Consider the following 14,412-nt stretch of genomic DNA (forward strand, 5'->3'; position numbering starts at 1 on the left):
TTTAGGACTTGTGTGAAAATCTGATGATGTTTTAGGTCATATTTATGCAGAAATATAGAAAATCCTAAAGGATTCACAAACTTTCAAGCACCACTGTAAATCTATTAGCTCTTTAATTCAACAAGGACATTAAGGAGTGTGTGTGTGTGGGGGGGGGATCCATGAGAAAACTAAGGGAATGTAGTTTTTCCAATTGACCAATACAGCCCCATATGTCAGTCATACTGTACATGCTTCAATACACAAATATCACAGTTTTGATTTGAAAAATATGCAACAATAGTATCATTGGTTCTGTTTCATATAGAAAAAAATACATGGATGAAATGTACTCTAATAGAGACATTCAACTTAGCTTTACTCCACCAAAATTTGCCTTTCAAAATGCAGGAAATGGCGTTTTAGAGGGTTAAAAATCCCAAACTTTCGAGGGGGGGGTCATGCCCCTGGACCCCCCTAAATTTGGTGTGCCTTTGGCGCACAACACGTCACCCCCCCATCCAAAACTTCCTGCCGCCACCTCTGAACATGGACACAACAACATAAGAATAAAGCTGCTTTTACTTTTTTTTTTGTACGCAAGTATCGGATTGGAAACTGCTTTACAACAAACATTTGGAGGTGATTTGGAAAATTTCCCTTTGTTTATTTCATAATTTGCACAAAGTTTAATGAATTCACCAACAAACTCAAGCCTTATTGACTTTATTGCTCACTGACATAGTAGTTCATGTTGTATTTAATAAGACAAATCCAGACAAATCCTTGCAAAACAACCTTAGAAGCTTACATTTGTAAAACCCCAATTCCAAAAAAGTTGGGACATTGTGTTCAGCATAAATAAAAACAGAATGCGATGATTTGCATATAATGGAAACTCTATATGTTATTGAAAATAGTACAAAGACAACATATCAGTTGAAACTGAGAAATTTTATATATATATATATATATATATATATATATATATATATATATATATATAAAATTAGCATATTATATATGTCAGCAACATGCTTCAGAAACGTTGGGACAGGACCAACAAAGGACTGAAAAAGTTGCATAAAGCTAAAAAAAACAAACAAACCCAAATTTTGTTAATTGTCAACAGGTCAGTAACATGGTTGGGTAAAAAAAAAAAAAAGAGCATCCCAGAGAGGCTGAGTCTGTCAGAATTAACTAGATAGAACTCGACGCCAACGGCGTCGATGGGGATGCCTCCGCCTGGTAGACTACACGCCTTATTAAGTTGTGATTTGGGGATGGACATTTGACCTCACAGTAATCTTGACCTGGTGAAATTACTTGTATTAGCCTTGGAGATACTGTGTTCACAAGGTTTTCGGACAGACATTTGACCTCACAGTGACCTTGACCTGAGACCTTTTGATCTCCAAATCTAATCAGTTTATGTTTGTCCCAAAGCGCACAAATGGTGAAAGTTTGGTGAAATTCCTTTCATTCGCCTTTGAGATATCGCGTTCACAAAGTTTCAGGACGGCCGCACGCACAGACGGACGGACACACGGACAGACGGACAACCCGAAAACATAATGCCTCCTGCACCTTACGGTGGCATATAAATGGGGAGGGGCAAACAGTGCAACAATTTAAGAATAACATTCCTCAATGTAAAATTGCAAAGAACTTGGGGATCACATCATCTATGTTACAGAATATCATTAAAAGATTCAGAGAATCTGGAGAAATTTCTGTACGCAAGAGACAAGGCTGAAAACTGACATTGGATGCCTGTGATCTTCAGGCCCTCAGGTGACAATGCATTAAAAGCAGACACATGCCTGGAGTGGAAATCACTGTATGGGCTCAGGAACACTTCAGAAAACCATTGTCTGTGAAAACAGTTCATTACTGCATCCACAAATGCAAGTTAAAACCATATATAAATAATATCCAGAAACACTGCCACCTTCTCTGGGCCTGAGCTCTTTTATGATAGAGTGAGGCAAAGTGGAAAATTGTCCCAAGGTCTGACGAATCAAAAGTAGAAATTATTTTTAGAAATCATGGACACCGGGGCGGCATGGCAGTGTAGTGGTTAGCGCTGTTACCTCACAGCAAGAAGGTCCAGGTTCGAGCCCCATGGCCGGCAAGGGCCTTTCTGTGTGGAGTTTGCATGTCCTCCCTGTGTCCGCGTGGGTTTCCTCTGGGTGCTCCAGTTTCCCCCACAGTCCAAAGACATGCAGGTTAAGTTAACTGGCGACTCTAAATTGACCGCAGGTGTGAATGTGAGTGGGAATGGTTGTCTGTGTCTATGTGTCAGCCCTGTGATGACCTGGCGACTTGTCCAGGGTGTACCCCGCCTTTTGCCCGTAGTCAGCTGGGATAGGCTCCAGCTTGCCTGCGACCCTGTTGAACAGGATAAAGCGGCTACAGATAATGAGATGAGATGAGAAATCATGGACACCACGTCCTCCAGGCTAAAGTTAGAAGAACCATCCAGCTTGTTATCAGTGCACAGTTCAAAAGCCAGCATCAAAATATTTTTCAGTGAAGGCCTTCCTTCTTTCAGCAAGACAATTCCAAACCGCTTTCTGCACATATTAAAACTGCATGGCTCCATAGTAAAAGAGTCCGAGTGCTAAACTGGCCTGCCTGCAGTCGAGACCTGTCTCCCATTTAAAACATTTATTGCATTATGAAGTGCAAAATACAACAAAGGAAACCCTGAACTTTTGCGCACCTAAAATTGTATATGGGGCAAGAATGGGACAACATCTCTTTTTCAAAACTACAGCAGTTGGTCTCCTCAGTTCCCAAACGTTTACAGAGTGGTGTTAAAGTAGAGGTGATGTGACACAGTGGTAAACATGCCCCATCCCGACTTTTCTGAAACCTGTTGCTGACATCAAATTCAAAATGAGCATATATTTTTCAAAAAACAATAAAATTTCTCATGTAAAACATATGCACAAGAGAGTTATCCCTAATGTTGTAGAATATACACATCAATGACATTTATAAATACAGTCCCTAACCTAGGTGATTATATATATCACACACCACCTGTTTCCTTGGAAATATTTATAGATTGTAAATTAAAATATTACAAAGATGATCATCAACAAAATGCCTAAATTTGTATTTCTTTTGGTTCTATTGATTGTCTCGATATCTAGTACATGTATATATCAGTTAAGAGTTCATAAATGCACCCATATGATGTTGTTTTTTTTTTTAAGTACAAAATACAAATCACCAAGTCAAGGAAAGGGTTTATAAAAAAAAATTGGATAGTTGATTTTGAAATATAACATAGGCTATGCCTTTGTCTAACTTCATTATCTAAAAATATTGATTAAAATATGCAAAGAAATATGTGCTTGTATTCTGCAGAATTCTATAAATGTTTATGCAGGAAATGAGTATGTGCTTGTACTAACCACTACTGGGATCTTAACTTTTATTTCACATTTCAGTGTAAAAGTCTCCTTTGAGGATCATCGATGCATTATTTGATCTAAACTCTAGGTCATTAACTACAAAAGGCTGCTTTTCCTTTCAAACTTTGTAGAACTCTGCTTTCATTTACATTCCTCCTGAATTGAGAAATCTGTACATTTCCTCATTTTCTCCTGTGGTGTTGGTGCCTTATTGATATAATTGTATATTTCATGACTGATGATTTTCTTTCTTAGCAAAGTATCTGCCATTTCCATCACTGATGAAACTCTCTATATGAGCATGTCTCTGTGTTCGTCTACAAATTCAGCACCTAAAATAGTGATAAACATTAAATTACAGCACGTACTGCATGACTCTTTCAACAGAATTCATCAAAGGTTCATCATAAATAAATTTAATTTGATGACTTTAAAATCCATATTTTTAATACAAATGTCAGTGAAACCTTAACTGGAAATTATTTATATTTTTCAAAATATTTTTTTCAAAATATTTAAACGTAATTAAAAATATACAGTGCATAAGAAGGTTGCAGGGTCAGAACTTATTTCATGTGTTTGTTTAGTAAATAGTGGTCAATGAATAAAAAAATTAATTGAATGTTGCAATACACACTTTGCTCTATTGGGAAAGAGTTTATGAAGCTGAAAAATACATGATGCCAATTTCAGTCAGAAAGTCTTACCTTAATCTATTCTGACTGGAACTGCTTCTTGACTATCAGCTGAGGAAATAAGACAAAAAACAAGATTCAGTGCTACAATACTATAATGTAACCTTAAATAATATGATAGTAATGTCAACCTAGAACTATAAGAAAACAAAAATGAAAATCTTAGCTACCTGTAAGAAAGACCTGATGAGGCTCCCACACCTCCTGGCCAATTTCATCCAAAATACTCAATGTGAGGTCTTCAGCTTTGGGATCAAGTATCACTTCAAATGTGGGGTGATAGTTGGGACCAAAATCACAGCTAAATGTCTGCACCTAAGAAAACCAAAGATTGCTGAATACACTATTTCAGTGTGTCAAGAAATCTTATTTCTCCACAAATAAACGTGGAGTTTACCTTTGGATGGGATTCATAAGGCTCACAGAGTGGTCTGTATTTTTCACCAGGGGTCAGTTGACATATGGAGCTACACTTAATGAATGTGTCACCCTCATGTTGATTCTGCACCTTCATGGACAGGAAAAATATTTCATTGAATGGAATTTTTAAAATGAACTAAAATTTAACTTGAACCCATAAAAGCAAATATCACTGATAGTTTGGTGGAATTTATGTTCATCACAAAGACATTTTCTGAAAATCCAAAAATTATAAAATTGAAATGATAAATCTACAAATTGAAGCAGAATACCTCTTTAAGTGGCACATTTCCTGGCAACAGGTAAATGTGTAGTTTTCTCCCAATTTCCATTTTTTGGTAGAAGAGAAGGACTTGGGCACTGATGGGAGTTTCCTGGAAGATCCATTTTTTGAGCAGGCCAAAGAGGGACAGATTTTGGACTTCTATGATCACATGTGCATTTGTCACTTTCAGGGGCTGAATGTCCTCCACATTACCCTCACTGAAATGTGCCACAGCCAATGCAATCTGATTTTTATCTGGAACATATGCAGTGCTGCAAGGAGCTGAAAGGGAAGATCCAAAAGTCGGTAAACATAATCAAACATCTTTATGCAAGTTATTTTTCCAATTATTATGAAACATAGTGTCATACAGCGATGAGCAACAACATTCTGACCACTGACAGACAAAGTGAATCGTGTTGATTAGCTCATAATAACTGCACAAGATCTGGGATATATGAGACAATAACCAAACAGTCTGTCCTCATGGTCGACGTGTTGAATACGAGAGAAATGGTAAGGTGTAAAGACTTGAGCGGCTTTGATAGTGGTCACATCCTCTATCAGAGAGGTCAGACCCTCTCCAAAATGACAAGGTTTGTGGGGTACATCTAGTCAGCAAGTAAATATCTATCGACAGTGGTCTGAGTAGGAACAAGGCATGAACCAACAAAAGAAGGTCATTCCATTTTCTTTGACATCATGTGGATGGCATGGGAATGTGTGAGCTGTTTTCTTGGGGAAGTGATGGCACGAGTATGCACTGTGCGAAAAAGACAAGCTGGTGTTGGTGTGATGCTCTGGGCAATGTTCTGCTAGGAAAACCTGGGTCCAGGCATTCATGTGGATGTCAAGTTGAGAAATGCCACTTAACTAAACATTGTTCTGGAACAGGTAAAGTACACCACTTCATGGCAATGGTATTTTGCGGATGGCAGTGGCCTCTCTCAGCAGGATAACGCACATTGCACACATTGCTCAGGAATAGTTTGAGTACCATGCCAAAGAGTTCAAGGTGTTGCCCTGGCCACCAAATTCCCAAGACCTCGATCCGATTCAGCATCAATGGGAAATGCTGGAATACCAAGTCTGATCTGCAGCAGCTCCAACATGCAGAGGACGAACAGCATATTAAGCATATTAGTGGTCATCATGTTTTGTTTCCTCTCTCTCTCATTATATATATATATATATATATATATATATATATATATATATATACACACACACACACGCTCAGTGGCCACTTTATTAGGAACACCCACACTGTGCAAAAGTCTTAGGTACCGATTTTTTTTAATGCAAACTTTGTTATAGATTTCTATTTTAGGATTTCTACATTATCGAATCAGTACAAAAACATTTTAGAGTTCCAAACATTCGTTTCCCAGCACAATTTAAAAGTCACAGAAAAAAATGTTTGTATCTGAGCAGCATATTACCCAAGAGACCACTTTTCAGATGAAAAAAGAAAACACAATGAAGGTGATTGGGTTTTGCTGCCAAATGAAGAAGCGAGTGTGGCAGTCAAAGTGTCCTAAAGAACTCTGGCTGGTTCTACAAGATGCTCAGTAAAACCTACAGCTCATTTCCTTATCAAACTGCACTCATTGTACTTGAGACTACTTTTTTAAAGCAAAGGGTCATCTCACACCAAATATTGACTTTGTTTAATTTATTACGGCTTACTGCTGTTTATAGTAATTTTTAAATGTCCAAACACCATGATAATACAGGGACAGACTAACATGGTGAGACATGACAAGACCAAGTAGATAAACAGACTAAGAAACAGATGACATAGGAAGACATGATGAGACATGAAGAGAATCAACCATACAGACTGATAAACATACATACAGACAGATCAACATGACAGGATCAAGCATTGCTTATAATGGGTTGTAAGAAAGTTAAAGGGGATGTATATGTGTTGATGTAGGAGGTTTGATAGAAAATAAAATGAAGAAAAGAAGGTTTTGGAGAGGGTTTATAATTTTTTTTTTTTTGTGTGTGTGTGTGTGTGTGTGTGTGTGTGTGTGTGTGTGTGTGTGTGTGTGTGAGCGAGGAATTAGTTAACAGGCAAGTCTAATGAGATGATAAAGATATCCCAAATGTTTGCAAAGTGTGAGGGTTGGTGCTGGAATGTAATATAATTGTTCCATGGATACGTATTCTTTGAGGAAGTTTCACCATTGTGTGATGTATAATGTATTTCCAGTTTAGGAGCATAGTTTTCTTGCCGATTATGAAGTCGAGAAATATAGGTTTTGAATTTTGGATTGGTGGATTTTTTTTTATGGAGAGATGTCCAAGAAGACAGAGGGGTGGAGATATTGGAATACTGCAGCTGATCATAAAGACATATGTTATTTACCAGCTGGGAGGTCCGTATCGTGAAATACCGTGACCAAGGTCTTGAAAGTACTGACCGAGGCCCTCTGGGCCGAGGTCACGGTATTTCACCATACGGACCGACCTTAAGCTGGTAAATAATATATTTTTTTCTTTACCAAATTCTAACAGAAAACGAGAGTGCCTGAAAGGGAAAACCGAGCCAAGGAGAGCTGCCATTTTGAATCCTCATTCACGGCTGTAATGCAAATTGCTTTCTCCTCGGTATACAAGTGCACTTCCATGGCAGGAAAAAAACTACATTTTGCTGCATATGTACAGTGGTGCTTGAAAGTTTGCGAACCCTTTAGAATTTTCTATATTTCTGCATAAATATGACCTAAAACATCATCAGATTTTCACAAATTCTAAAAGAAAACGAGAGCACCCGAAAGGGAAAACCAAGCCGAGGCGAGCCGCCATTTTTAATCCAATAACTGCAACTAAACGTTTCCGGTAACTGTTGATCAGTCCTGCACACCGGCTTGGAGCAATTTTAGCCCGTTCCTCCGTTCAGAACAGCTTCAACTCTGGGATGTTGGTGGGTTTCCTCACATGAACTGCTCGCTTCAGGTCCTTCCACAACATTTCGATTGGATTAATGTCAGGACATTGATTTGGCCATTCCAAAACATTAACTTTATTCTTCTTTCACCATTATTTGGTAGAACGACTTGTGTGCTTAGGGTCGTTGTCTTGCTGCATGACTCACCTTCTCTTGAGATTCAGTTCATGGACAGATGTCCTGACATTTTCCTTTAGAATTTGCTGGTATAATTCAGAATTCATTGTTCTATCAATGATAACAAGCCGTTCTGGCCCAGATACAGCAAAACAGGCCCAAACCATGATGCTACCACCACCATGTTTCACAGATGGGATAAGATTCTTATGCTGGAATGCCGTGCTTTCCTTTCTCCAAACATAACGCTTCTCATTTAAACCAAAATGTTCTATTTTGGTCTCATCCGTCCACAAAACATTTTTCCAGTAGCCTTCTGGCTTGTCCATGTGATCTTTAGCAAACTGCAGACAAGCAGCAATGTTCTTTTTGGAGAGCAGTGGCTTTCTCCTTACAACCCTGCCATGCACACCACTGTTGTTCAGTGTTCTCCTGATGGTGGACTCACGAACATTAACATTAGCCAGTGTGAGAGAGGCCTTCAGTTGCTTAGAAGTTACCCTGGGGCCCTTTGTGACCTTGCCGACTATTACATGCCTTGCTCTTGGAGTAATCTTTGTTGGTCAACCACTCCTGGGGAGGGTAACAGTGGTCTTGAATTTCCTGCATTTGTACACAGTCTGTCTGACTGTGGATTGGTGGAGTCCAAAGTCTTTATAGATGGTTCTGTAACTTTTCCATCCTGATGAGCATCAACAACGCTTTTTCTGAGGTCCTCAGAAATCTCCTTTGTTCGACCCATGATACACTTCCACAGACATGTGTTGTGAAGATTAGACTTTGATAGATCCCTGTTCTTTAAATAAAACAGGGTGCCCACTCCCACCCGATTGTCATCTCATTGATTGAAAACACCTGACTCTAATTTCACCTTCAAATGAACTGCTAATCCTAGAGGTTCACATACTTTTGCCACTCACAGATATGTAATATTGGATCATTTTCCTCAATAAATAAATGACCAAGTATAATATTTTTGTCTCATTTGTTTAACTGGGTTCTCTTTATCTACTTTTAGGACTTGTGTGAAAATCTGATGATGTTTTTAGGTCATATTTACGCAGAAATATAGAAAATTCTAAAGGGTTCACAAACTTTCAAGCACCACTGTGGTCCCCTATTTATATAAAATTGAGTCATTCAGGATTCAGCCATGTTTTTGCTCGGCGTTAGCAAGTTAGAGGTTTTTAGCTTTCTCCTGAAATGTTTTATTTTATTTCTTCTTCCTCAGGGTAGTAAAACTCGCTTTCGCTGTGAAGACTGTCGTTATCACTATCTATGCTGTAAAATTAATGCTATTCTCCTGAGAAATGCTGGCAGAAATATATAAGGTTTTTGATAATCTTATAAATAAATCTTGTAAAAAAAGATAAATGTTAACAACAAATGCTACTATGTTTTAGTTGTTGTGAACGAGCGAGTCGCCAGAGGTCCATAACCGTGGTCCGTAACTGGGGTCCGTGCCGTAGGATACGGACCCTTTCGCCAGCCATTCAGAGCACAGGATTTGATGGAAACCGCACCACGAAAAAAAATAAATTATGTTAATTACTTCTTGACAGAAATGTTGAGTGGGTGGGCAGAGCCAGGTGAAGTGGACATAATTATCTGGGGTTTAATATACAGTGTGAGCATGTCTCAGAGTCTATCAGTCCCATCATACACATCTTGTGGTGGGTGATATGTGCTCTGTGGATTACCTTGTACTGTATAAGGTGAAGGATAGTATTGTTAGTCATTGTGATGGTGTTCCTGCAGATTTGAGTCCAGAATTCAGGATTGGGAGTAAATGATAAGTCTTTTTCTTAAGCTTTGATTGGTATGGAAATTGTTGAGTCGACTGTGAATATTATTTTATAAAATTTTGAAATTATTTTCTTTTGGTTGGCTATTTTGTTAATTTCTTCTACTAGTGGGGATGGGCGTAAACTGTTATTTGATATACGGTACTGATTTTTGATTTTAGAACAGACTTTAGAGTTGGAGGTACTGAAGACATTCTTCTTTCCTGATATTGTATTTTTGGACTAAATGTTCCATCCATCCATTATCTGTAACCACTTATCCAAAGTATGGTTGCGGGCAAGCTGAAGCCTATCCCAGCTGACTATGGGCGAGAGGCAGGATACACCCTGGACAAGTCACCAGGTCATCGCAGGGCTGACACACAGAGACAAACAACAATTCACACTTACATTCACACCTACAGTCAATTTAGAGCCACCAATTAGCCGAACCTGTATGTCTTTGGACTGTGGGCGAAACCAGATCACCCAGAGGAAACCCATGCAGACATAGGGAGAACATACAAACTCCACACAGAAAGGCCCCCATCGGCCACTGGGCTTGAACCCAGAACCTTCTTGCTGTGATGGGGTAATAAAATTATATACAATTTGTCTTTAGTTTTATTTTTCTTCAAAATGTTAACTTATTAAACTAAACTAACATATACTATTCCCATAAAAGTATAAGTTTGTTTTTGCCATCTGTGTATTTTAATGACTGTTTTGCAGCCCCCTTCATTATGAGTAATGTGGATATTTTCCTTCGCTTGTTTAAAGTGATACTGACATGAACAGGTCTCTTCGGTGTCATTTTATAGATGTTAACACAAACTTTCAATTTTCAATGTAATTGCAAGGCGTGGAGATGAAAACTCAACAAAATAAAACATTTAAATGTTGTGGCAGCGGGGGCGTGGTCAAGCGGCAGTCTGTGACCGGAGGGTGGAGTCAGGGAAGGTAAGTGGCAGAATCACTGCACCTGAGGTTAATTAATGTGTTTGTGTGTCTTCCCCAGTGACCGCGCCCTATTTAAGGAGAGAGAGCGAGAGCAGAGGGAGCTCTCTCCCCAACCAGACGACTGGAGTGTGTGCATGCGTGTGTGGCTGAGAGAGTGAAATTGACACTGAAAAGTGAAAATAAAAGAGTGAACTCAGTTCTGGCCTGCTGTCCCTCTGTGCTCCACCCACCCATACGAACTGCTACAGTGGTGCTGAAACCTGGAACTTGGAGCGCAGAAGCAGAACAGCCCCATGGAGTCCTCCCCTTTCGCCGACCGCCGGCTGGCCTACGCGGACCTTCGCCAGGCTGTCCTCCAGCATGTGGGGCGCACCCCCAAGCAACAATGGCAGCGCTTCCGCGCTTTGCGCTTGGAGGAAGTCGGCTGGCTGTTCGCGTTTGGCCAGCAACTCTGGGACGCCTGCAGGCGGTGGTTGAGGGCCGACAACCGCGACACCGAGGGAATCATCGACCAGGTGGTAGTGGAGCAGTTCATTGCACGCCTACCAGCCGGAACTGCAGAGTGGGTCCAGTGCCACTGCCCAGCATCGCTGGATCAGGCAATCGAACTGGCGGAGGACCATTTGGCGGCTGTCCTGACAGCAGGACAGCAGACAACCTCTTCTCTCCTCTCCTCTCTCTCTCTCCCTCTCCTCCTGTGTCTCATCCTCGCCCCGTTCCCCCACCCCGGAGGCAGGGGCCGGTGCCACCCCAGCCGGCCTGCCGCACCCGCGGTGCCCTCCCGTTTTTCCCTTCTGTGTCTGTCTCTCCCCCCCCCTCAGGTGAGTGAGCCCCAGAGCACCAGTGCGGAGAGGAAGCCCGGGCTGGTTTGCTGGCACTGCGGGGAGCCGGGCCACCTCCAACAGCAGTGCTCGGTAATGGAGGTGGGCGTGGTGGTTCGGATCCCTGACGCGCCAGGAGCCACCCTCGATCAGGCCGGAGCATATCACATACCGGTGAGTGTCCAAGGGGATACATATCAGGCGTTGGTGGATTCTGGTTGTAATCAGACCTCAATCCACCAAAACCTGGTGCAAGACGAGGCATTGGGGGGAGCACAATTGGTGGTGTTGTGTGTGCATGGGGATGTTCACAACTACCCTTTAGTGTCGGTCCACATTTTTTTTCCAGAGGAAAAATTTATAGTGAAGGCGGCGGTTAATCCTCGCCTTACCCACTCTATAATTTTGGGGATGGATTGGCTGGGATTTGGGGAATTAATGAGTCATCTAGTGAAGAGTGGGTCCTGCCGTAGTTTAATAAGGGGAGGTCCCGGTGTCGCGTTGGCGGGAGCAGCTGTCACAGAGCCGTCTACATCATCTCCGCGTCAGAGTGAGGAGCCACCGGCTCCTCCTCTCTCTATTGGGGAATCACTCGCGGATTTTCCACTAGAGCAGTCACGAGACGAGACTCTGCGGCATGCATTTGACCAAGTGAGAGTAATCAATGGTCAAATGCTCCAGCCAAATGCCACCCCATCCTTCCCCTACTTCGCAATTATGAAGGATAGATTATACCGAGTGATGCAGGACACTCAGACTAAAGAGCAAGTCACGCAGCTTTTGATTCCGAAGAGCCGCCGGGAATTGGTATTCCAGGCGGCTCACTTTAATCCCATGGCTGGACACTGAGGGCAGGATAAAACACTAGCCCGAATAATGGCCCAGTTCTATTGGCCAGGGATTCGCGGCAATGTCCGTAGGTGGTGTACGGCATGCCGTGAATGCCAGTTAGTAAATCCAGCGGCCATTCCAAAAGCGTCTTTGCGCCCTCTCCCATTAATCGAGACCCCGTTCGAAAGAATTGGGATGGATCTCGTCGGGCCATTAGATCGTCAACACGAGGGTACCGCTTTATATTAGTTCTGGTGGACTATGCAACGCGATACCCAGAAGTGGTGCCTCTTCGCAATATCTCAACACACAGTATTGCGGAAGTGCTCTTCCGTGTTATCTCCCGAGTTGGAATCCCGAAAGAGATTCTGACTGACCAAGGCACCTCGTTTATGTCATGTACACTGAATGAGCTGTATGGGTTGTTGGGTATTAAGCCGATCTACACCAGCGTGTATCACCCACAAACGGACGGTTTAGTTGAACGGATCAATCGCACCCTCAAGACCATAATTAAAAAATTCGTAAGTGAGGACGCACGTAATTGGGATAAGTGGCTCGAACCCTTGTTGTTTTCAGTGCGAGAGGTCCCCCAAGCCTCCACGGGGTTCTCCCCGTTTGAAGTGTTAAATGGGCATAAGCCGTGGCATTCTAGATGTGCTGCGGGAAAATTGGGAGGAGGGACCTTCACCAAGTAAAAATGAAACCCAATACGTTATTGACCTGCGCACAAAACTCCACACACTCACCCACCTAACCCAGGAGAATTTGCGGCAGGCCCAAGAACGACAAACCCGCCTGTACGACAACGGTACGTGCCTTAGGGAGTTCGCACCGGGAGATAAAGTACTCATACTGTTGCCCACATCGAGCTCCAAATTAGTCGCCAAGTGGCAAGGACCCTTTGAGGTCACACGGCGAGTCGGGAACGTTGACTATGAGGTGAGGCGAACGGACAGGGGTGGGGCGCTACAGATTTACCACCTCAATCTGCTCAAACTCTGGAACGAGGAGGTCCCCATGGCGTTGGTGTTGGTGGTTCCGGAGAAGGCGGAGCTGGGGCTGGAGGTTCAAAAGGGAACATTGGCATCACGTACCTCTCCGGTCCCCTGTGGAGACCACCTCTCCCCGACCCAACTTGCAGAGGTTGCCCAGTTGCAGACCGAGTTTTCGGACGTGTTCTCACCCCTGCCCGGCCGCACCAACCTCATAGAGCACCACATTGAGACACCCCAGGGGTGGTAGTGTGTAGCCGCCCTTACAGGCTACCCGAACACAAGAAAAAAGTGGTTCGGGAAGAACTCGAGGCCATGCTCGAAATGGGCATTGTCGAGGAGTCCCACAGTGACTGGAGCAGCCCGGTGGTCTTGGTTCCCAAGGCCGACGGGTCGGGCCGGTTCTATGTAGACTATAGAAAAGTCAACGCGGTGTCTAAATTTGACACATACCCAATGCCTCGTATTGATGAGTTGCTCGATCGACTAGGCACGGCTCGCTTTTATTCGACACTGGATTTAACAAAGGGTTATTGGCAGATCCCCTTGACTCCATTATCTCGAGAAAAAACAGTCTTTTCCACACTGTTCGGCTTACACCAGTTTGTCACACTTCCTTTTGGGCTGTTTGGGGCGCCCGCTACGTTTCAGTGGCTGATGGATAGGGTCCTCCGCCCCCACACCACCTATGCGGCCGCCTACCTCGACGACATCATTATCTTTAGTAATGACTGGCCGAGGCACCTCCAACATCTGAGGGCCGTCCTTAGGTCGCTGAGGCGAGCGGGTCTCGCAGCCAACCCGAAGAAGTGTGCGATTGGGCGGGTGGAAGTATGGTATCTGGGCTTCCACTTGGGCAATGGGCAGGTGCGTCCCCAAATTAACAAGACAGCAGCAATTGCGGCCTGCCCGAGGCCCAAGACCAAAAAGGGGGTGAGACAGTTCCTGAGGCTGGATGGCTATTATCGTAGGTTTATACCTAATCATTCGGACGTCACCAGCCCGCTGACTGATCTGACTAAAAAGGGGGCACCAGAGCCGGTCCAGTGGACGGAACAATGCCAGCGGGCTTTTTCGGAGGTAAATGCTGCACTGTGCGGGGGGCCACTTTTACACTCCCCTGACTTTTCTCTCCCCTTTATGTTACAGACGGATGCGTCG

At 42.9% G+C, this 14,412-nt stretch overlaps 1 protein-coding gene across 2 annotated transcripts in view; it reads right to left on the bottom strand.

Annotated features, from left to right (window-relative positions):
* Nucleotides 1-689: 689 nt before the first annotated feature.
* The window catches only part of LOC132891652 (MORC family CW-type zinc finger protein 3-like), a 113,041-nt gene continuing 99,318 nt past the window's right edge, over nucleotides 690-14,412 (bottom strand). For both annotated transcript variants that reach the window (XM_060929444.1, XM_060929445.1), the window contains 5 exons: nucleotides 4,792-5,066; nucleotides 4,497-4,607; nucleotides 4,270-4,414; nucleotides 4,112-4,150; nucleotides 690-3,736 (listed from right to left, as the gene is read on the bottom strand). In XM_060929444.1, coding sequence (XP_060785427.1) covers nucleotides 4,113-4,150; nucleotides 4,270-4,414; nucleotides 4,497-4,607; nucleotides 4,792-5,066 — 569 coding nt within the window. In that variant the 3' untranslated portion in view covers nucleotides 690-3,736; nucleotide 4,112. The remainder of the gene's footprint in view (nucleotides 3,737-4,111; nucleotides 4,151-4,269; nucleotides 4,415-4,496; nucleotides 4,608-4,791; nucleotides 5,067-14,412) is intronic.

The sequence above is a fragment of the Neoarius graeffei genome, chromosome 9 (assembly GCF_027579695.1).
Source record: "Neoarius graeffei isolate fNeoGra1 chromosome 9, fNeoGra1.pri, whole genome shotgun sequence".
Lineage (NCBI taxonomy): Eukaryota > Metazoa > Chordata > Actinopteri > Siluriformes > Ariidae > Neoarius > Neoarius graeffei.